This window comes from Notolabrus celidotus, chromosome 7, assembly GCF_009762535.1.
Source record: "Notolabrus celidotus isolate fNotCel1 chromosome 7, fNotCel1.pri, whole genome shotgun sequence".
In the NCBI taxonomy this organism is placed as follows: Eukaryota; Metazoa; Chordata; class Actinopteri; order Labriformes; family Labridae; genus Notolabrus; species Notolabrus celidotus.
Window position 1 is genome coordinate 6,067,573 of NC_048278.1, and position 23,024 is coordinate 6,090,596.

At 41.2% G+C, this 23,024-nt stretch overlaps 3 protein-coding genes across 5 annotated transcripts; 2 read left to right on the top strand and 1 right to left on the bottom strand.

Annotated features, from left to right (window-relative positions):
• Positions 1 to 842: 842 nt before the first annotated feature.
• Positions 843 to 2,841, bottom strand: si:ch211-196h16.12 (regulator of G-protein signaling 5). Its single transcript, XM_034688608.1, has 5 exons — positions 2,739 to 2,841; positions 2,596 to 2,652; positions 2,458 to 2,510; positions 1,435 to 1,598; positions 843 to 1,301 (listed from the first exon to the last, which is right to left on the bottom strand). The coding sequence occupies exons 1-5, from the start codon at positions 2,780 to 2,782 to the stop codon at positions 1,134 to 1,136; spliced, it is 486 nt and encodes a 161-aa protein (XP_034544499.1). The 5' UTR covers positions 2,783 to 2,841; the 3' UTR covers positions 843 to 1,133.
• Positions 2,842 to 4,914: 2,073 nt separating this feature from the next.
• slc25a23a (solute carrier family 25 member 23a) lies at positions 4,915 to 14,129 on the top strand. Of its 2 annotated transcripts, XR_004631796.1 has the most exons (12): positions 4,915 to 5,316; positions 5,935 to 6,151; positions 8,132 to 8,255; positions 8,352 to 8,439; positions 9,437 to 9,548; positions 10,093 to 10,251; positions 10,441 to 10,593; positions 11,279 to 11,392; positions 11,486 to 11,653; positions 11,733 to 11,880; positions 12,466 to 13,037; positions 13,101 to 13,653. XR_004631796.1 is itself a non-coding variant. In XM_034687013.1 (11 exons), exons 2-11 carry the CDS (start codon positions 5,957 to 5,959, stop codon positions 12,675 to 12,677), a joined length of 1,473 nt encoding a protein of 490 aa, XP_034542904.1. In that variant the 5' UTR covers positions 4,915 to 5,316; positions 5,935 to 5,956; the 3' UTR covers positions 12,678 to 14,129. The 2 variants fall into 2 exon arrangements, 1 of the variants encoding a protein (XP_034542904.1); XM_034687013.1 differs by having other exon boundaries at positions 12,466 to 14,129.
• A 269-nt stretch (positions 14,130 to 14,398) lies between these two features.
• On the top strand, positions 14,399 to 22,695 carry khsrp (KH-type splicing regulatory protein). 2 transcript variants are annotated; one of them, XM_034688067.1, is made up of 18 exons: positions 14,400 to 14,678; positions 16,933 to 17,035; positions 17,115 to 17,168; positions 17,254 to 17,290; positions 17,378 to 17,436; positions 17,545 to 17,616; positions 17,708 to 17,765; positions 19,450 to 19,597; positions 19,727 to 19,825; positions 19,932 to 20,117; positions 20,232 to 20,334; positions 20,775 to 20,899; positions 20,975 to 21,271; positions 21,377 to 21,498; positions 21,589 to 21,677; positions 21,776 to 21,982; positions 22,166 to 22,362; positions 22,602 to 22,695. In XM_034688067.1, exons 1-18 carry the CDS (start codon positions 14,589 to 14,591, stop codon positions 22,605 to 22,607), a joined length of 2,052 nt encoding a protein of 683 aa, XP_034543958.1. In that variant the 5' UTR covers positions 14,400 to 14,588; the 3' UTR covers positions 22,608 to 22,695. The 2 variants fall into 2 exon arrangements, with proteins under 2 accessions (XP_034543956.1, XP_034543958.1); XM_034688065.1 differs by lacking the exon at positions 22,602 to 22,695 and having other exon boundaries at positions 14,399 to 14,678; positions 22,166 to 22,377.
• Positions 22,696 to 23,024: the final 329 nt, after the last annotated feature.

Sequence of the window (23,024 nt, forward strand, 5' to 3'; positions counted from 1 at the left end):
AAAATAAAGTAAATGAGCAGATCTAGCCTCAGTCAGAAAAGGGTGTATTGCCCACTCCGGGTCAGAGGAGATTCTTTACCCCAAGCAGAGGAGTTTAAGTATCTCAGGGTCTTGTTCATGAGTGAGGGGAAGAGGGAGCGTGAGATTGACAGATGGATTGGTGCAGCGTGTGCAGTGATGCGGACGCTGTACCGGTCTGTCGTGGTGAAGAGAGGGCTGAGCCAGAAGGCAAAGCTCTCAATTTACCGGTCAATCTACGTTCCAACCCTCACCTATAGTCACGAGCTGTGGGCAGTGACCGAAACAACAAGATCACAAATACCAGTGGCTGAAATGAGCTTTCTCCACAGGGTGTCTGAGCTCAGACATCTGGGAGAGGCTCAAAGTAGAGCCGCTGCTCCTCCGCATCCAGAGGAGCCAGATGAGGTGGTTCAGGCATCTGGTCAGGATGTCTCCCTGGGGAGGTGTTTCAGTGCACGTCCATCTGGGAGGAGGCCATTGGGAAGACCCAGATTATATCTCTCAGCTGGCCTTGGAACGTCTCGGTGTCCTCCCACAAGAGCTGGTGGAAGTGGACGGGGAGAGGAGTGTCTGGGCTTCCCTGCTGAGACTGCTGCTCCTGTGAACCGGATCCGGATAAGTGGAGGAAGATGGATGGATGGATGGAGCAGATCTAGCAGTGTGGCTATGCAACCTTCAATATATTATCATGACAACCCACTTCAACCTGTCTTTAGGGTTAGGATCTGTCAAGCTATCTAACAGCTGTGTAGCTGAATAATACCCCAAGTTGCTGAAAATCACAAAAGTAATGTCCTGAGAGAAGTTTCATCACATGAGATTTTTTATTTGATACCTGTCTCAATAATTGCTTTTATACACTAGAGATGCAGTCTAATGCAGATTCCACAATAAAGCTTACAAGAGGTTTTAAAGAGGCTTCTAACTATGCCTACATCTCACAGTAATGACAATAACAACATGCATCATGCCTACAGAGCATAAGGACAGTTACATAATCAAAAGAAGTAGCTACTTGTTAAACAACAGGTCAGATACAATCAACATGTCTAGCAGCACAGATTCATCAGCATGTTCTCTAAAGCAGGTCTACCACGATACACAGAGCATGCTTAAATAGCTTTAATGACCTCTGTGCGCTGAACTGAGCGCAGGAACCTGGGGAACGAGTCTTTGGCCATCAAATTAAAGATCCTCTGTTGAGCCATGTTGAAAGTGTTTGCACACAGAGAGTCCATCACACTTAGCAGAGCCTCCCGGGTCTCAGCATCCAGGTTAACCTGAGAAGAGGAAACATTGTTGATAAAGGTTTGTTGACTCGTTTCCTGACTGTGTGCATCACTAAACTTCATTTATGACTTCTTTTAATGAAGTTAATTCAGTCTGAGCGCTCTGAGTCTTTTCTCCACTGACCTCCTGAGGGGAGTCTGGGCTGATGAACTGGCTGTAGATGATGCCACCCTTGCTCTTCTGCAGGTGTGAAGCAGAAACCTTATAGTCCTCACAGGCCAACCAGAACTCCAGGTTCTCTTCACTGAACTCTGAGCGAAGGAATCCACGAAACGCCTGCAGAGCGGCTGAGAGAACGAATAATCAAAGAGGTTGAGAGAGGGAGGGAAGGGGATGAGACAAGTCAAATAGAGCTTACATGAAAGACTTCACTGTGCAGGCTTGGCTTGACGACCTTCGATGGGCCAAAATACCGTCAGAATACACTGCAAAAACCCAAAGCTAATTATCTTGTTTCTAGTATAAAATGTCTTTTTAGACTTAATAAGCCACATTCTCCAAACAAGTCCCGAAAAATGTCTTATTTTAGGATACTAAAAGCCATAAATAAGACCTGAATTGCTTGTAATGAGCAAAAGAAATCTGCCAATGTACCATTAAAGTTTCTTGAAATAAGAATAAGGTTTTAATTCAAGAAACTTCACATGTACACTTATTCCATAGGTAAAAAATTTTTAACCCATTAGATGCAATTCAGGCCTTAATTATGGCTTGTGCAATCTTCAAAAAATATATTTCTATTGACTTCTCAGAAGAATATGGCTTATTTTGAGTCTAAAAAGCTATTTTTTACCTGAAATGAGACAAAAACACTTGCTTAGTTTTGAGTTCTTGCAGTGTAATATCACCACACGTTTCAAAACCCTGTTGATCATCGCAAACAGAGATACTCTGGTTTCTTACTTAGGTTTTGTTTTTGTTTTTCCCCTGGTCTAAAGCATTTCCATTATGGTGTAAATACTACTCAAGTGTCTGTGCAAGCATCAACAGTGCATGACCGTAAACCAGCGTGATAAATCAGTTAGATTAGTTGGATTTAAACATAATTTAATCCAACATTCACAATTTTGATTTCTCTGCTGTGACGTGTCCGATTGTGAATGTTGAAGAGACAAAATCAAGAATAAAGGGACAAAGCTTTCTTACTTTTGTGGTTAAGCAGAGTTTCCAAATCCTGAAGAGCTCTTCCATCCTGACCCCTGAGAACAGAGACACAAACAGGTCACATTCAGCTTCACTCTGATACACGGCAGAGAGTCTTTAATATGAGTTCAGCATGTTTACTTTTGCTTGTGGTGTGTTTCTGCCAGATGGCTCAACTTCACCCGCATCCCTTTTGCCCTGATAAAGACATACACAATCACTTTAAGTAAAACACAAACTGTGCAAGTTACGTAGAAAGCTCAATGATTCAGGTGGAAACTTACCTCTCCAGGCATGAGGAGGGCAGGGAGGAGAGTCCCTTACACATGTCTTTAGTTTGAGAAACCTTCAAGATTAAAAGATGATTCCACTATACTAGATCTCAGTTTGTCAGTCATTCATTCAGTCAGTCAGTCTACCTCCCAAACTACAAATTCTGCTCTTATATAGTCTTTGTGATGGCTATCTGATTTGTCAATCTGCTCCTCACAGACCAGCAGGTGTGAAGACGGCAGCTGGAGAGAGGTGGTGTACGTGTGAAAAGCCATGTGTGCCTGTCAACAGGTAACTCAAAGCCAGTTTGTGCATATAATAGAAAATTAAAGCAAAGAGACCTCCAGTGTGCTCGTGTGTGTACGATCAAGCATCAGTGATAGTCCTAGCAGTAAGTCATGAACACAACCTTGACGGGTCTTTATCACAAGAGAATAATGTGATGAAGGCTGGGCAGGTGAGCTGGGGAAATCCATCATCCCTGAGGAGTGTGTTAAACAGCAGACAGAGAAGTGATGAATGATGAATGACAGAAAAACATGAATGCAAGTCTTTATTTTTTTTGTATTTATTATTTTTCGTCTGTTTTTAACCTCTCATGTGGCTCTCTGACGTCATATCACTGCAAATCATGCTATGTCAGAAAATATACAAAATTATGCTAGACATTTCATCAGTGTTTGTTGTTGTTTGTAAATATTATCTGAGATGCATCCCCAAATCCACTACATGTCTCAAATCTGACTTCTATCCTTTTACTGTGTCACATACCGGGGGAGTGGAGCTAATCCCTGCTTTTATTGGTGACAGCAGGGGTGTGTCAGGACTTTTTAACTGGGGTGGTACTGACTTATGCAGGGGTGGCATATGTTTGACATGTGCACACACAAGAAGCACTTTCTTCTTCTACATCATCATCATCTACTTTACCTATGGGCAATTTAGACACACTAGTTATTCTAAGGAGCATGTCTCCAGACTGAGGGGGAAAGTGGGAGCACATCCCTGCACAGAGAGAACGAGCAAATCGAGAGCCAGACCAGAAATGTTGTTGTTGTGAAGCGATTGCACTAACAACTGCAACACCGTACAACCCTCAAGTCTTAAAATAAGATAAGATATTACCTTATTGATCCCCGGAGGAAAATTCGATTGTTGCAGCAACCCAGACATAAGTACAATCGAGAATAAGTTTAAATAAGATAGATAAATAAGATAGAATACAAATTTAAGATATATACAAATGTTACAAATGGTGTAAATCGTAGTAATTACATACATCTAAAGTGATACATTTAGTTTTAGAGTGACAGCGAGATCGAAACATGCTAGGTGGCATGCCTCGCCTATGTCGCATCATATACCGGGGCTGGTGGCACACTTGGTAACTGGCCAAACGCTGGTCACCACCATTATGGGAATTTCAAAGGAGGCAATAAACTGTGTGCTGTGCCAACAACCTTCTTTAAATCTCTAAATTATTACACAACCAATCTTCATTGTGAGTTGCACGTAAGTACAGAGCACCTAGTACAGGGGTTCCCAAACTTTCTCAGCCCATGACCTACAAAATATGGGTGCCAAAGACTCACGACCCCCACTGTCCCTTGAATGTTGCTTCATACTTCATTTAGCTAGTCTAGAGAAAATTCTACACCTACATACACATGTGTCTGTTTCCTGTGCTATTATGAAATAACTACAGCTACTGATGTTATTCAACTAACCCTAAATCTAACATTAGGAGTCATCTAGCAACAAAGAAAAACAGGAAACTAATGAAAATAATTATGTTTTATTTAATATTTAATTACTTTTTCTCCAATATATTCAAGGTAATGGACAAAATATGATATTTTAGATTACTTCTAGAAAAAAAACCATCTTGGGACCCCATTAGTGTCTCACGACCCCAACTTGGGAACGACAAAAATGTAAGGTTTATATAAAAAATTACAGAAATATGAGATATTTTGTCAGAAAATAATAACACCTGCACAGGACAAGATCAGAGAAGAGAGAAGTAATCCTGTTTGTTCACAGGGAACACCAACATCAACACAACCATAAAGTTCCTTACTGCAGCTTTAATATTGACGCAACCACATATAATAAACTTTTTTTCTGGTGTCCACTGTGAAGTTCCCATGGGGGTGCAGTGTTTCTTAATCTTCACAGGGGGTCTACCCTGTCATACAGGGTCTTCAGCCCTGTACGACAACATTTCCACGTTATCTAAAAATCAACTATCATGAAGATAAACACCACGCTGTTCAAATCCAGTGTCTGCAGATCTGTGTCCCTGTATATCCACACACCCAGTTCATGTCAGACCCGGTCTGACAGCAGGCTTCGCTTCCTGCTTCCTCAACAAGAGCACAGGGAGGTCTGCAAGACGGAGGACCTGTAAATACATGTAAACGTAGGATCCCTGAAGCTGCAGAGTCCAACAGAAAACGATCGCTTGGTGTTAAATCCGGATAAACGTATTAAAATCCATTAATCTGAGAGGTGGACTCGCTGGATCCACTCGGGTCCTGATCCTCTGCATCCTGCTATGGGCGGCGAGTCTGTCTGGAGATAAACACAGTAAGTGAGACACAAAATGGTCCCGCAGGATTTTAATATCAGACCAAAACAGCGTCCGGGGATCAAGTTAGAGGCAACCATTAGTGTTTTTGTGAGCTGGCTGATTCTTCTCTGCTCCATGGATCTTCTTCAGTCTGCGCGTTTGACGCCAAATGATTTATTATGACATTATCTATATATCATTTATGACCAATAATTCCTCCATATTACTATTACTGAGCCTCTTCCACTTTAAACAAGGCTGGTGGATCCAAAGCTTCCATATCATGCTCCCTGCATAGAGATAATACAGCTTTTGAAAGAGGCAAACAAATAGAGAGGAGAGTCAGAAACAAACGTGTCCTGTCATGCAAACTGACCTTGGAGGGAGTAATAAGCTGCTGTCACTATATATCCAAGGCAAGGTAGATAAATGGGATTTGGGCTTTTTATTCTAGGGATTGAAACCCCTTATTAAATGCACATTGTTAGTTTGCACTGGACTTGTAACACTGGATACCTTAAGGGCATTTTTAAAAATTCCTTGAATTGTCTAAGTGCTTGTCAGGGCTGTGGTAGATGTAATAACTGCTCTGTGTCAGACTGAGGTGACTGAACTGATGCCTCAACTTCCCTCAGCTGATTCAGACTGGCACCAGTCATGGGACCCCATCAGAGCTGGTTCCCTCGGGCCCTCTGCCAGGACAAGGAACCCCCCGGGCCAGACCAGGAGAGGCAGAAGCGCTGGGCTGAGCTGTTTGATCAGCTGGACCTCAACAAGGATGGACACATCGACATCAGTGAGCTGCGGGCAGGGCTGGCTGGCCGAGGGCTTTCTAGGGGCTCCTTGGAGAAAGTGAGAGCACACCTGTGTCTCAAACACACCCGAGTGTTGATGTTTGCTGGAATACAATGAGGAGATATGAATGTTGGGCGTTGGTGTTACTCATAAATAAAACAAACACTGCTTTAAACCCCCTAGATAAGGCTTTTAGTCTGACTCAGTCAATCATAAATGGTGTCTTTTTGGATACCTTACATGCATATAGAGTTATTTTCCTGTTGCCCAACCAAAGAGATGCCTTCCTGGTCAGATACTGCAGTTGTCAGTCCTCCTTAAAGCTCAACTTTAAACAGGAATGTTGACATTATTTGTCACCAAACTGCAAACAGGGCAGTTGTTTAAATCAATCACATGTCCGCCTCTCTGTGTGAGAGCAAGAGAGAGAGAGAGTGATAACAGGAATCTCCCTCCTGATGACAAAACAGAGCACTCAATGATTTCTTCTACATTTGAGCTCTGTCGACGGTTTGTGGGATCCCCCTCAGTTTTAATTTTGTGGCCCCTCCTCAGTCTTCTGATCTGCTGTCACTGTTTGTACAGCAGCAGAAGCCATGAACATCAAGAGCACATCTTTATGTTATATACACACAGCCCGTCTCTCTCCAACTGTTTGTTTTGGTTAAAAGTGTGAGGGTCACTGTCACTTTCTCGGGTGCTGCTTCCCCCTCCCCCTCTTTCATGCACTCATTTGGCTGGAGTATAAACTTTTTTCACAGCCTTTAGGTGAGGAAATATAACTCCAAAACAATTTGCACCATAAAGTTATAAACCTTAAAGACAAGTGTGTGTTTCTCTGCATGTGTGCGTACTCACAAACGTAAAGGGCACCATGCCGTCTATTTTAGTACAAGGAGCAGGACTTTGTAAGACGAGAGGTTAACCTTTATCGCTGTCCTGCACTCGATCTCTTTGCACATACGGGTCATTGTCAGTGTCGAGCTTCTCTTCACTGACATTTCCACGAGGCTGTTCCATCATACCTACTAATTTAGAAGCAGTTTGTCCTCTCTGTACTTCCTTGTTTATTGTATTATTTTTGTAGTCTGGGTCTGTTTTTAAAATATATTTCAGTTATGGGTCTGGATCAAAGTTTGATAGATTGATAACTGAGATTCTTATTGTATAAAATTCAGACTACATATATTCGGTTCACATTTAAATACTCTTAAATTCTTATAAATAAAAATACTAACTCTGTATAGATGCTACTATGTCATCAAGCTATGTAATAGTTATTACATTTTTACCTATATTTCCTATTTGTTTAAATGAAACGAAAAGAAAACAGGACTGTTTCTTTTATCAATCAATCAATCAATCAATCAATCAATCAATCAATCAATCAATCAATCAATCAATCAATCAATCAATCAATCAGAATTTATTTATGAAGAGATTTTCATACAATAAAATTGCAACACAAAGTACTGTACATAAAAACAACTTAAAATAGAATAAATAAATAAAAAGATATATAAAAAAAATAAAAAGACCCCCCCATTCTTATCCCAACCCCATCCCACAATCCTAAGGTTAAGAACACATTATATGCAATAATAACAATAATTATAATAATAGTAATAATAATAACAGTAATAATAATAATAGAATAAATAAATCAAGGAAAAATAAAAAAAAGAAGCTGCTGAACGAACCGAGGAAACGCTCTCATGATATCTTCATGAGGAAACACTGAAGGTAAAATAAGATGTTAAAACTCAACACAGGGAATTAAACTCACCAAAATAAAATACATTTCTAAGATAACAAAACACTAAAATATTAAACTATTAAAAGAAAACTTAAAAATAATAACAGTAATGAAATAAAATACAATTTTACAGGGTTTCAGACTGTGATCTATAAATATTTGTATTTTCATTGTTTACAGTTTACCTTTATAGATAAGTATCACTTCCTGGTCCATGCGAGAATATCTGTTAATTGCTTTGACATGTGTTTATTCATCGTTCTGCCTGTCTGTGTCTCCAGATGGTGAAGGCGGGGGACACAAACAAGGATGGAGTGCTGGACTTTGACGAGTTCATACATTATCTCCATGCTCATGAAAAACAGCTCAAACTCATGTTTAAAAGCCTGGACAGAAACAATGACGGTAAAAAGAAGCCCTCACATGAAGTTATCACATCATACTTTTTCACATTAAGACCTTCACAATGTTTACTCAAACTCCTAATGTGGCTGTGGGCAGGTGAAATTGACGCAGCAGAGATCCAGCACTCTCTACGCTCCATCGGTGTGGACATCAGCCTCAAAGACGCAACAAGGATTTTACAAAGGTCTGTTTACAGTATGTTGATATCTGATATCACATGATGTTATGATCTAAGTAAGAACATCCAGGGAACATATAAACCTGGCTTGGATGGAAAAACTGTGAACACAAACGGAGGGTCTGACCTTCCTGTTTGTAACTGACCTGAAAGGAGTTCATATAAACAGATGGAGGCTGGAGGATTAGTTAAGAAGACATATTTCAACAGCAAATTAATTCTTTACCACATTGTTCAGCCAATTATTATTATATTATTCCATCATTTTAGGTCTTTAAAATAACTATTCAAGATGGGAAATTGAGAAGTATTTGTAGGTTGGGGTTCAACAACTCTTATTAGTGAGTGCATGTGGCAGTTTTAACCTCACATATCCAAGCTTTGAATCCTGATATGATGCTATAAGTTATTAAATACATGGGGGACCCTGCTCTTATAACCAGAGCCTTCATGATTCTTCCTGTCTTATTCGTGTTTCCATTGTTTTTTTAGTTCTCAGATAATTCATTAAATGACACATGAATTGTTCTTATGAATATGATGTAATATTCACAAGTGTAGAGAGCTGTTGCAAATTTTCCGCTGTAAGGATTTAAAGTGTTTTATTATTGAACTGATTCTTTAGAGCTCAGTGTTTTTTTTACCCATCTACTTTGAAGAAGTGCTAAAGCTCCCAGATTTAACACAAGTACCTACAAACAAAAGCTTTGTGAATCAGTTTCTTCTGATGTGTTTTATTGTTATAAACTGAGAAAAATATTCTAGAAATTAGCGTTAATGTTCAGTAATATTTAATGTGCCATAATATTTATGGTGCAAAAACTTGAACATGGAATAATATCCTTAGAAGGAGCAATTCTATGTAAAGATGTTCTATGATTAATAAATAAACTCCAAAGTTACTAAAGAACGCCTCGGTGTGCTCTCCGTTAGCACCAGCAAGTTATCGATCCCACACTTCATGACTCAGTTTTACTAAATGGCTTGTGTATTTCTCTCTCAGTATAGATAAAGACGGCACCATGACCATCGACTGGGATGAGTGGAGGGACTACTTCCTGTTTAACCCTCTCAGTAACATGGAGGAGGTGGCACGATATTGGAAACGCTCAATGGTGAGGAACCACAAACTCAGATGCTCTCCCCCTTAGCAAAATCAGCATAAGGATACATGCTTGAGGAAAAGATCACTGACAGAATATGATGAGTGATATTTGCCAAACTAATGCAGCAAATAAAAAAGTCATAAGATAGTGTTGGTTAAAGAAATAACAGGATTTCAAGAGGTACCAGGGGTCTCATGTACAAAGACTTGCATGGATTTCCTACTGAAACATGGTGTACACTCAAATCCAGAAAAAGTTGTATGAGTCTGTGCGCAAGGATCAACAGCTGTAGAAACGTGCGTACACCAGCCGTGAATTTGGCGTGAGGCACCGCACATTTCCACGGTCATTACACTCTTGATACATCTGACCTTTGCCGCGAAAAAGAGCGTACGACACGTTTTTCTGCGTACGCACCCTTTGTACATGAGGCCCCTGGTCTCTCCAGTCTTTCATTGTGTGTTTGTGTTTTGTTGTCTAACTCCTCTTTTCTTCCTCTCTGTTTTTTCATCACACTCTCTGCTCCTGATTCACACTGCTCTGGGTCCAGTAGATGTTGGATATTGGTGAGCAGCTAACAGTCCCTGATGACTTTTCAGAGGAGGAGAAGAAATCTGGCTATGTGTGGCGGCAGCTGATGGCCGGAGCCATAGCTGGGTCTGTATCTCGGACTGGGACTGCCCCCTTAGACCGTCTGAAAGTCTTTCGGCAGGTCAGTCAGTGATGGTGTGAAAACCATTTTCTTAAAACCTCTGAATCAAATAATCATGAACATATCATGTGTTATGTTTGAAAGCTCTTTCTATTTTTCTAATCTGTTTACAAATGACAGCTTTGAAATGAACTCTCAGCCAGCCTGATGATAAACACTGAGTGTTCCTCTCTGTCTCCACTCCGTCAGGTTCATGGTTCTGTTGATTTTAGAGGGAACGTGCTGAGTGGTTTTCAGCACATGATTAAAGAGGGAGGACTGCGGTCCTTGTGGAGAGGCAATGGTATGAATGTTCTTAAAATTGCTCCAGAAACTGCTATCAAGTTCACGGCTTATGAGCAGGTGAAGTAAACTTTAGATCTTGCTCTGTCGCTCTGTATTTTATGCACCTCTGACCAAACCCCCATCTCTGCTTCCTCATGACTTTCTTTCTTCCCCTTCAGTCCTGCTGTCCTACAGACATTTTTATATGAAAAATATTTCTTATCTTTAGCTTGTCCTTCAGAAAAAATTGCCCATCTGGGGTGCCGGTTAATTCAGCTGTTCAGAGTGTGTGCCCCCTGAAGCGCCACTTTAGCTCAGCAGTTAAATCACTCGTCCCCTGTGCAGAGGCTATAGTCCTCAAAGCGGACGGCCAGGGTTTGATTCCAACCCGCTGCACTCTACTGCATTTCATTCCCTACTCTCCCTTTCTAGTTTCCAGCTTTCTCCACTGTCCTATCTCTCAACAAAGACTTAAAGCCTGAAAGTGGCAGAACTGTCCAGAGTAATATTTTAAAAAGAATATTCTAAATTTATTTGAAAGATCTTTTTTGCTTCCTTGTTAAAATAAGTATGCTAAGCTAGGCTTCCAGCTATTGCATCATATTCAGTGTACAGATGTGTTATTGACCTTCATATTAAAAAACTATTTATCAAAAAATGTACAATGATGACCTTAAAGTGCAGATTGTTCATTTGTAATTAGTATTATTATGTTTTTACACTTGATTGTCTTTGATCACAGCTCTTCTTTGTTATTCTTTAGATCAAGATCGTGATCCGTGGCAGAAATGAAAACAGAAATCTGAGAGTTCATGAGAGATTTGTTGCTGGTTCTCTGGCCGGAGCTACAGCGCAGACCGCCATTTACCCATTGGAGGTAATATCAGTAAAACACACAAAGACATTTGACACTCTCTGTCCCTCTTTCGCTCTGCTTCATCTCCAAACCTCTGCTTTATTTCCCCAACAGGTGCTGAAGACGCGCCTCACACTCAGACAAACTGGTCAGTATTCAGGAATCGCAGACTGTGCCAAACAGATCCTCCAGAGAGAAGGAGTCAAAGCCTTCTACAAGGGCTACCTACCCAACCTGCTGAGTATTGTCCCTTACGCCGGCATCGACCTGGCCGTCTATGAGGTCAGAGAGACATGAAAACACACAGCTTTCACAGTGAATCTCTTTGGTTGTGACCTTTTTCTCACTCTTCACTTGACAGACTCTGAAGTTTTCCTGGCTGAACAGACACATGGGTTTAGCAGACCCTGGGGTGATGGTGCTGGTCGGCTGCGGTGCCGTTTCCAGCACATGTGGACAGCTAGCCAGCTACCCGCTTGCACTGATCCGCACTCGAATGCAAGCACAAGGTCAGGATAAGATCTGTCACTCTAATGAAGTCATAATACAAACAACGTGTTGATTTTGGAAACCCAAACATTGAGCAGCTATAAACACAGGGTATTATGAAACAGGCAGATTTCATCACACGAAAGATCTGTATTGGAATCAGCTACACTAAATTGTTGTATTAAACACTGGTACTGGTTTTCACAGTCTGTGCATCTCTAGCAATTATCAAGTAAACCCTCACATATATATAGTTTCAAGTTTGTAGTTTGGGCAAGACTGCAGTCTCTTTTACAGTGAAATTGATGCACACCTATGGCTGCAGTGCTGTGACAAAATCTCAAACATTTTCTCTCCTGAGCTTTCTATTTTCACTTCTTTGTTTGGAGAGAACCACAAGCTGTGGTGGAATTTGAAAGATGTGATTGAAAGGTTGGAAAAAGTCAGCCAGTAAACCTTGAGCTGCTGTTTCCAAGGTCTTTTCAGTGTTTACTTTGAAAATGTTTGGCAGTAATGCACATTCAGATCTATGGAAACATCTGCAGGCATGCACAGGGAGTAACCAGAATGAGCTGTTTGAGCTGCGTTCCCTCTTCTCTCCTCAGCTTCAGTGAAGGGAGCCCCTAAACCCTCCATGCTGGCCCTGATTCGCAACATCATCACCAAGGAAGGCGTGTCTGGACTTTATCGAGGAATTTCCCCCAACCTGCTAAAAGTCATCCCAGCTGTCAGCGTTTCCTACGTTGTCTATGAGTACACGCGGATAATGATGGGAGTGGACTTTGAGGGTAGGCGGGGAGGGAAAGGGAAGGGGTAGAGAAAGGTTAGAGGGTTTGGTCTGGCTTTTCAGCTCGACGCACGTATGCACCTGTTTGCACGGCATGAGGAGGCGGGCCTGGACTGAGGATTGATGCGTGGATTCAAATTAAGTTTTCAGGATGAGTTTAAGAGAATTGAAAATGACAGAAATCAGCTGATCGTTAATATCTGTTACAGTGTGTCTCTCACATTTGGAGGATCTGATCTGCTCTGGCAGCTGCTGTGATGAGTTTCATGTGAAATTTGTGACGTTGTCATGCATGTCAGCAGTTGTGTGAAAGCTAATCAACTAGCGCTGCTGCTGCTGCACTGACTCGGACAGATGGATACCTGCATGAACTTGCTTGAGAGCAAACAGGTAAGAGGTGTATCTTAAATTGGAAGCTATGTTACATTCCCACAGCATTATTTTTATTTACAGGTGGAATATAAAGAAGATAAAGACTGATCAGAGGACTGGATTAGAAAACCTGTTAATGAGGGAGAAGTGGAAGTTTCTGCACAGCGATGGACTTACAGGCAGGACTTTCATTGACACGTCTTAATGAATTGTTACAAGTACCATAGTACAGAAATGACTGTTTTATCTCAGATTGATGACTTTGTGTAAAGTTATAAGGGTACGAGACACTGTCAGTATACTTTTCTATGATTACAACCGAACAAAACTCACCAAAGGACTTTATATATTCAAACGCAGGGCAGATGCCAAAACTACACCGAAGAAGAGTACTCATGATAACCTGACCTCAAACTAAATGATCATGTTTTATGAGTGTTTCTATGCAAATAAGTGTGTTTGTGGTAGTTTTCTTCTGTAACACACTACAGGGTCCAGTGCCATAATGTATTTCTTAAACTGTATGCACGTGATATACAGGTTTTATCATGAAATACAAATGAGCTTTCATGCCAATGAACACTTTTTACTTATCAGTAATTGTGATTAACATGCCAAGAAATGCTTAAACGAGGCTGCCTTTGTTATTGCATTTAGTTTGTTCCCCAAAGCTTTGAACTTGATAGTCTTAGCTAACTATTTCACTTCTACAATTTTGATTTAATGGTTCAATGTAGGCTAACTGAGAAGCTATGGCTGTGCTATGTAATCATGCAATCAAATGTTACTATATAAAAAAGGACAGCTCAATTTAAATTATTCATGGTTTTGAAACAAATACACTTCTTTTCTTTTTTTAAAGTTATATTTGTGGGCTTTTTTGCCTTTACTGGATAGGACAGCTGAAGAGAGACAGGAAATGTGGGGAGTAGAGTAGGAAGACATGCAGTGAATGGTCGACCGGCCAAGGGCGGAACCGGTGACGAGGACTATAGCCTCTATATGTGGGACGCTTAGACCGCTAGGCCACCAGCGCCCCAACAATTATTTTTTTTGCATCCGTCCAGATATATTTACTATAAATAAACTGTGCCCTTTGTTTTATATAAATATTGTGTTTAATATTTGTTCTATATCATTGTTGAAGTAATGAATGAAACACTGTCTGCAACACAACACTGATTAAGTTCAGCTGATAAATAAGCTCCAAATTCTGAATGATTTATGCATCAAGATCATCTAGAGATCTGTAAATGACAAAACAACTGTTCTCAGTGTGTGATCTACACTTCAGTCAGTACCCCTCCAGCCCAAGAGGGGGCGCTGTATTTGCTGTCTCCCGCTCTGCGTCGCCATGCAAAGGTATAAAGAAGAAGGCGAACAGAAGACCCGGGCCCTGAAGCTTCTTTGATTGGTTCTTTTAAGCAGGGAAGTTTGCCGGCGTGGTAGGCAGCCTCCCTCACATTGGTGTCCCACGTACGCTCTTGTTTAGCCTTCCCGCTTCTGCGCAGCTCGACCCGGCCGAAGCCTTCAGCCTGCCCCCTTGTCTCTCTGCCCCTTGTGAACAGCATGTCTGATTACGGCGGTCTGCCGACAAATGGAGTCGGTGCTGGGATGAAAAAAGATGCTTTTGCCGATGCTGTTCAACGAGCCCGACAGGTAACCGTGCAGCTTGATGAAGGAACAGACAGCCGGTGAGCTAGTTAGCTGGTTTGATGCTGCAGCTAGCTTAATGACGTTAGCTTTAGCTGGAGTTAACCAGCTAGCTAGCTTGCTAACCGCATTGCCTTTCATTTGTCTCTCACGCCACACAGCTCGAGTCTTAAACTCAACATGTTTACTGCTGGATGGAGCTGCGGTGTTATTCTAGGTCACTCTCTTATGTAAAGGTAACATTAAACGCGACGGGGATCCAAAGTGAATCAAGCTAAAGCAACTAGAGAGGTTAATGTGACTGAAGAGAAGCTGTTCATCCGTCTTCATGTGTTAAATTCTGATTTAGAAAAGCTAAACAATGAGGAGGATTCATCCCGATGTAAGGTCACCCGGGAGGTGAGGATAAACCAGATAGAAGGATAAAAGTTCAGATTGGATGTTTGTTTGTCGAGCGGGTGAAATCAGTGTAAGGGCCACATGTAAGGATGCTTTACTTTAATCAACCATATCAAAATATATCCATTAATTCACATGTGCACACTAGTTTTGGGTCTTGAAAACGATAAATAGATATGAAATAACGAATATAAAACAGAAAATGTAATAAAATGTGAGCATTGTTTTATTTATTTCAATCAATCAAGCTTTGATTTGATTTTGATTTGATCTCTTTATTTCGATCATGTAAAATAGAAAAAAACGTATAAGAAGAAAAGAAGAGATAGTTATACAAAAGAAACAAAATAGATCATTTCCATTAGTAAACTCTGAAACATTTGACTTTACATGCACGAACAGGAGTAGGAAGAAGTTCAAACGTATCTAATCCTACCCCTTTATTCACTATTTTCTGGCATTATACTAGTGCACTCCCACAAAACAAATCTTCATATATTATCTTTATATTTACACCAACAATCAAAAGTAAACCCCTCATGATTCTCAACACTTGTCTTCCTCCTTGTATCTTATGGAAATAATTTCTTTATAAATCTTCTTGATCTGGATTAAGCTTTATTTATATAGCACCTTTAATACAAACCAAATGCAACCCAAAGGGCTTTACAGCGAATTGAAAAACAAGAAAGAAGCAGAAATAAAACAATGGTAAGACATATTAGGGTCAAATAAAAATAATAAAATCGAGACTGATGCACACCGACAACAATAAAACATGTGTAATTAAAATAAGTTAATATATCAAAATTAAGAATACAAACAGTGAAAATAAATAGATTTTAAAAAAGTGTAAGGATAAGAGTTGCAAATAAAACTAAGGCTAAAAATATCAATAAAAGTAGATTAGAAAAAAATGAATGATTAAATAAATAAGAATGGAATAAGATAACAGTTAGTTACTAAAATAATAAAGCAACATTTAAAGCAATATTACAGTAAAATGATAGTAATAAAAATGTTAAACCCTACATAAAAGCCAGACTGAATAAATGTTTTTAGCTTACTTTATAAAATGTTTTTAGCACGTATGATACAAAACCAACCATATGACTGCTGCTAAATTGTCATTTATGCATTTTTGTTAAACTTAAAGCAAGATGCTTCAAAGACACCCATGGTTGTAAAGTCTTGTTTATGGTTTAGTGATAGTTTAATTTGAGGTGTTTGTGTCACCATTACAATAGGAAGTCAAATTCATGATGCAGAGACTTTGTCCTCAAATAAAAGTTAATCAAAACTCATTTTTATTTTTAAAGCACCTTTCATACATTCAAGCATGCAGCCCAACGTGCTTCAAAAAAGAGCAGAGACAGAAAATAAGGTAAAATATGACTGAAACAAGATAAAGTAATGTGATAAATACTTGAAAATGTAATTAAATAAATAAATAAATACAATTAATGAAAATAAATGTACCAGATGCATTTAAAGAAATGCAACAAAGGAATTAAATATATAGGAATAAAAAGCAATAAAATCATAACAAAAAAAGATAGAACAAAAATGATGCTACAACACTGGTGATAATGGTAATGATAAGGGAAGCATTTGTAAAATGACAGGAGATCTACACATCTTAATTACATCTCACTAAAAACTTTCAGAAGACTCTTCCTGTTGGGTAAAAGTTCATGTTTTTTAACTTTTCGACCCCTAAAAGGTGTGAATTTTTTTTTTTTTTTAGGGAGCTTTCACTTTCAGTGAACTTGAAATGCTCTCACCAAAACTTGCACCCTGAGAGTTCATCTCTATTTCTATGCCAGCCTGCTAACATCAACCATTGTGTGTCTTTCTCAAGATTGCAGCTAAAATTGGTGGAGACGGCGTTCCCTCAGTGAGCAACAACGGAGGAGCTGAGAGTTATCCCTTCGCAGCACAGAAACGATCCTTGGAAGAAGCAGGTTCAAATTCAGCACATACTTTCACTTTGATTGCATGTGTCTTTCCATATTTTAAGACTCGTTTCCTTTGTATTTTCAGATGAACCTGATGCTAAGAAGGTAGCATCACAGAGCGAAATAGATTCTGCATTGTGTACGTTGAATATTACATTGATGTGATCGTGAACACTCGCTCTGCTTGATTTGCAGCCTCTGACCACTCTTTCTTTCTCTTCCAGCTATCGGAGCTCAGCTCGCTACCCTGTCCCAACAAAGGTGTGAAGCTACTCTGTTTCTTTCACATTTGTTGTCTGTTTTGTAGCCAACAAAAACTCATCATCCTTGTTTTTCTCCTGTCTGCAGTGCCAGGCCCTCCACAATGACAGAAGAGTACAGGGTGCCTGATGGCATGGTCGGCCTTAGTGAGTACATGCTGATACACTTCCCATTCTGTTGGCATGATTCATGTGTTGTTGTCTTGCAAGTGTTCAAACTAAAATCTAAAAACGGCCTTATTTTCATCTTCTCAGTTATTGGCCGAGGAGGTGAACAGATTAACAAAATCCAGCAGGAGTCTGGCTGTAAGGTCCAGATTGCACACGGTGAGCTGAGTAAACTTCTGCATTAGAGGTGAATAGAGTAAAAGTCTTCTGCAGCTTTTAACATGATACACATTTTCATATTCACTTACAGACAGTGCCGGTCTTCCAGAAAGAAGTGTTTCTCTAACAGGAGCACCAGATGCTGTACAGTAAGTTCATGTTCACAGAACAATATGATCTTTTTTTGTGTAGTGCAACTACTCCAGTCGATTCTTGCTCGGTTTTTGGGGAAACTTTGTTCATGGATGTCTAAGGCCTGAAGTAGCAGGCAGCTCTGCTCAAACATGATCCTCTCCAGACAGATAGCCGGCCTGAGCAGGTGTTACACTAGTTCATAAAGTTCAGTCTTGGTTTAGACGACTACTTTTTTGTTTGTGTGGTAGCAAATTTTGAAGTATTCAACTTCTCTTCAACTGTTTGGCCTCAAAGCTTTCTGACAGGCTGAGCTCAAATTATCCTCAGCTAGCTCTGCAAAACTCAAACTAGACTATGGTCCTACCCTTATATTCAAGACTTCTACTTGATATTAGAGGTAGATCACAGCCCGACACGGGACTTCCACCAGATCGGTGTACGGGTCCGTGTGCTCTCGTCCGTCAACACCCACCGGTTGCGTTTTCGGAACGCAGCATGGAGCAGGACCACTGGACAGATGGAGTCATGTGACCGAGGTTTTCCCACAGCAATCACTGAATCAAAAATTCTCCTCTTCTCCTCATCCATGTTGTCTTTCTGGTCCTCTGAAAACCTCTGACCCGTTGACTCCAGGCCTGGCTCCGCTCTAAATTACAGTTTTTTTGTCATAGTTAAAAACAATCTAACAATAACACAGAGTGTTTTATTCTGACAATGAACTGGGTTTTTATTTTGTTTTGGTGTCTGACTTCCTGTCCCGCTCCATCTGCTCTGTTGAGATTGATGCGTCGTGCTCCGGCATCCGGCAAAAATAGAAGTCTTTCATATCTGATCCGTTGCGTTCCGACCTGCCGGATCAGAGACGCAGCTGGAATGCAACAGAGCGGATCCAGTGGAAGTTAACACATTGACTAGAATAGAAACCTATCAGATCTGGTGCCATGACGGATCGGAGACAGACCGGACACAGATCGGGTAGAATTTGGCCTTGATGGTTCATCTCAGGGAGACAAACTCGCAGCAAAGTCGGGATGCTTTATTTATTTTTGAAAGGGCAAGTCTGCGAGATCACAGGCACATTAGAAACAATAAACAAACACACATAATCATTCTCAAAACAAAGGGTTAATTAAAACAGACACAACTTACCAGAGATGTTAAACTGTGCAAAAGAGGGAATAGATGTTTTCTTCAGAGTCTGTTGGAGGGGATTCCATGAGTTTGGGAAATCAGTGGAAAATGCTGAAGAGTTCAATGTAACCTTGAGGGGCTTTCAGAATGAGCCAATTAGAAGAACGAGTAATGTAGTATCCATAAGCTCGTAATGTAAGAGGGTAGCTTTCCAGGAAGGGCTTTAAAAATACAAATACAAATGTTTGCTCGAACAAATATTTATTAAAACTTATTAGATCAAACTTAATGATTCTTAAGGACGACAGTTTTTGATTAGCATTTTTATGTTTTAAAGAAAAAATATATTCTTCTTGTTTAGCTTGAGTTCTTTTAACTAAGTTAAACTAGACAAGTTCAGGGTAGCTTTGTCGTGCCATACTGCTTTTCCGAAAGTCTGCAGCATCTTAAAATGAAAGCAGATCGTAGGTACAGCCAGCGATTCTTGCTTTGCCTCAAAGTAGTTTCTTTGCCATGCTAGTTTTTGTTCCTCAGTCACCTTATAACCATCCTGTGATTTGATTCCAGGAGAGCCAAGGCGCTCATAGATGACATCGTGTCCCGGGGTCATGAGACAAGCAATGGGCAGGCAGGTTCCATGCAGGAGATGATCATTCCTGCGGGCAAGGCCGGCCTTATCATAGGCAAAGGAGGAGAGACCATCAAACAGCTCCAGGTAAGACTCGCAGGATATCTGATCGTATGTCCAATATCAACCACACTTCTGAAAACATGCTCATGTTGGGATGTCACATTTCCAGTGTGCGTAATCAATGTTGTTTATGCCTGTGTTTCAAAATCTCAGGAGCGAGCTGGAGTTAAAATGATTCTTATTCAAGATGGATCCCAGCCTCCGAACATCGACAAACCCCTGCGCATCATTGGAGACCCCTACAAAGTGCAGGTACTCTTTCAGCAGAGCAAATACGGGTTCAACTAAGTGTGTGTTAGATCACATCACCCGTTCATTCACTCCCTAATGTTCTTTTTTTCCTCCCTTGTTTTTTTAGCAAGCAAAAGAAATGGTTAATGAGATTCTACGAGAAAGGGATCATGCAGGATTTGGAGACAGAGCCGAGTACGGTTCAAGGATGGGTGGAGGAGGAGGAGGAGGTGGTGGTGGAGGTGGCGGCGGTGGTGGTGGTGGTGGCGGCGGCGGCGGTGGCGGCGGCGGCGGCGGTGGCGGTGGCATTGATGTAAGTAGTCGGTGGTTTTACTGCTAAGATGAAATGAACAGACTTGAAGGTTGAATATGTGAATTAAAGACTCCAACTTTTCAGAGTTCTCACAAGTAGTGGTCTATCTTACAGATCGCCGTGCCCCGTCACTCTGTGGGAGTTGTAATCGGCCGAAACGGAGAGATGATCAAGAAAATCCAGAGCGATGCTGGAGTGAAGATACAGTTCAAACCAGGTGAGCATCTGCTGATTTAACATCTTACATCATTGCATCTTTTCCTTTGGCCGGCCAACTAGTATATGTGCAGGGATGGAAAATGATGTCAAATGAAACAAATTGGTTTGGATTTATAATGGAAGGCTAAGTCTTTTTTAGAAGTTTAAACAAGCTGGAGATCCTATCCAAAAGTAATTTAGACCACTTTTTGCACAGGATATATTTAATCTTGAGTAACGCTTACTTTAGTCATCCCCTTTTTAAGCTAATCCAGAGTATGCAGATATTCTAATCTCAATTAAGTTTAAAATACTCATCCAAATCAGACTACTCTAATATGAGACTTCAGTGAAGATTGTGGAACAATAACAGATCTTTTTCACCCAGCAGATCTTTTATTATTATTCATATACAACATAAACTTAATCTACGTCCTTGGTTTTTGTCATCCCTCACAGATGATGGTACAGGTCCAGACAAAATAGCTCACATCATGGGTCCACCGGATCAGTGTCAGCATGCAGCCTCCATCATTACTGACCTGCTACAGAGCATCCGTGCCCGAGAAGAGGGCGGACAAGGAGTAAGTACAGAGTGCCCTAGGTGTTCGATTAATTTCTGTGTTGATGTTCAATCTAATGTTGTGTTTCCTCAACAGGGTCCCCCAGGCTCTGGTGGAGGGATGCCCCCTGGAGGACGAGGGCGAGGTAGAGACCAAGGAAACTGGGGTCCTCCCGGTGGAGAGATGACTTTCTCCATCCCAGCTCATAAATGTGGGCTCGTCATTGGCAGAGGAGGAGAGAACGTCAAGGCCATCAACCAACAGACCGGTGCGTTTGTGGAAATATCTCGCCAGCCACCGCCAAACGGAGACCCAAACTTTAAACTGTTCACCATCCGTGGGTCCCCGCAACAGATTGATCATGCAAAGCAACTCATAGAGGAGAAGATTGAGGTGTGTGAGAGAGTGACGGAGAAGCAACTCAGTCCAAAATCTGAAAAAGCATAACACACCCTGTCCACTGTTTGTTAACTTGAATGCCTCCTCCTGTTGTTTCAGGCTCCACTTTGTCCTGTGGGGGGTGGTCCTGGTCCAGGAGGCCCAGGTGGACCTGGTGGTCCGATGGGTGGTCCATACAACCCCAACCCTTATAATGCAGGGCCTCCTGGTGGTGCTCCTCAGTAAGCACACTCCATGAACAACACTTCACTGCAGGTACTTTGGTTTTCCTTTCATAGGGGACGATTCAAATGATGTATCTTTCTTTGCAGTGGAGCTTCACCTGGTGGTCCCCAGTTCTGTCCTCAGGGTTGGGGAAATACCTATCAGCAGTGGCAAGCTCCAGGTCCACATGACCCCTGTGAGTAGCATAATTTACTGGGATTAGCTCTGAAGTTCTTTTAATCTAGTGAGTAATCTCATCACTTGACCTGTTCTGTCCCCTCCTCCCCTCATCAGCTAAGGCAGCGCAGGACCCGAACGCAGCATGGGCAGCCTACTATGCACAGTATTACGGCCAACAGCCAGGAGGCGCAATGGCAGCTCAGACTCCGGGAGCCCCTGCTGCAGCAGCACCAGGGGACCAGGGCCAGGCTGGACAGGCCTCTGGGGGGCAGCCTGATTACACTAAAGCTTGGGAGGAGTACTATAAGAAGATGGGCATGAGTAAGTGGGAGAAACTAACATAAATCACGAGGTTGAGTCTGGTTTTAAAAAAAAGTAGCAGTGAGTGTTGCCTGTTTTACATTGAATCAGTAATGTGACTTCTGTAATTTAATAAGTCACAATGAGTCCGTGTTATCCAGTCAAATGAAATGACTACATGATTTTCTGTGTTGTTTTTTCCAGCCCAGCCAGCCGGAGGGGCAGCAGCTGCTCCAGGTGCAGCACCTGCTTCACAAGCAGCAGCAGGAGGAGGAGGTGCAGCTGGAGGCCAGCAGGACTATAGTGCAGCCTGGGCTGAGTACTACCGACAGCAGGCCGCTTACTATGGACAGGGAGGGCAGGCACCTGGACAGGCTGCTGGTCCACAGCAGGGACAACAGGTAGCATACCCATGAACACTGTTTCATATTGTAGTCTTGTAGTTACTAAGTAAACCAATTACCTACCAAAGATGTTTAATAATTAACTAACTTTTATTTCAAACAGTCTTGGAAACATCTGGTGTTGCCAAGTAAATACATCTCAAAATATATTTTGCTGAAAGAAGTGTAAAGGCAGTCAACCAACACAGATATCACTATGTGGGCATATTAAAACTAATTTTCTGTTTTTATTTCAGGCTTAATAACTGACTGGCTTGGTCAGTCGGACGGTTGCAGCGGCTCTCTGGACTTTTTCTTTTTTCCCCACATCAAGAGATTTCCTTTTGGCTTCAAAAAAGACAAGACCCTGGCTTACGCACCCACAGAGACATATTTTTTACCAACCTTCTTGTTTGTTTTAGAAAGTCAAATATAAGTAAGGAAAAAAGGGAACACATTTTGCCCATGTATTGAACAAGCACTAAATAACTTCTTTGGTTACTTTTTACTTTGTCCCTTCACGTCAGTCACGCCTCGTCATACATCTGACTTTTAAGAAAAAATGTGAACTAAGCATCTTCGCTTGCAAGCTAGCACAACAGCATCTCAACACTGACTCACATTTCAGTAGTTTTTCCCATCAATTTCTGAGGGTGAAAACAATCTAGCAGTATTTGAGT

What these genes read in the sequence shown, in the direction of transcription:
- si:ch211-196h16.12 (XM_034688608.1), bottom strand. Translation starts at nt 2,782, where the DNA reads ATGTGTAAGGGACTCTCCTCCCTGCCCTCCTCATGCCTGGAGAG. An exon ending in CCCTCCTCATGCCTGGAGAG is followed by an intron (nt 2,653 to 2,738) that starts GTAAGTTTCCAC and finishes TGTCTTTATCAG; the next exon opens with GGCAAAAGGGATGCGGGTGA. An exon ending in GCCCAGACTCCCCTCAGGAG is followed by an intron (nt 1,302 to 1,434) that starts GTCAGTGGAGAA and finishes TCCTCTTCTCAG; the next exon opens with GTTAACCTGGATGCTGAGAC.
- slc25a23a (XM_034687013.1), top strand. Translation starts at nt 5,957, where the DNA reads ATGGGACCCCATCAGAGCTGGTTCCCTCGGGCCCTCTGCCAGGACAAG. An exon ending in CCTGGACAGAAACAATGACG is followed by an intron (nt 8,256 to 8,351) that starts GTAAAAAGAAGC and finishes GGCTGTGGGCAG; the next exon opens with GTGAAATTGACGCAGCAGAG. An exon ending in CACTCGAATGCAAGCACAAG is followed by an intron (nt 11,881 to 12,465) that starts GTCAGGATAAGA and finishes TTCTCTCCTCAG; the next exon opens with CTTCAGTGAAGGGAGCCCCT.
- khsrp (XM_034688065.1), top strand. Translation starts at nt 14,589, where the DNA reads ATGTCTGATTACGGCGGTCTGCCGACAAATGGAGTCGGTGCTGGGATG. An exon ending in GAAGATACAGTTCAAACCAG is followed by an intron (nt 20,335 to 20,774) that starts GTGAGCATCTGC and finishes CATCCCTCACAG; the next exon opens with ATGATGGTACAGGTCCAGAC. An exon ending in GAGAAGAGGGCGGACAAGGA is followed by an intron (nt 20,900 to 20,974) that starts GTAAGTACAGAG and finishes TTTCCTCAACAG; the next exon opens with GGTCCCCCAGGCTCTGGTGG.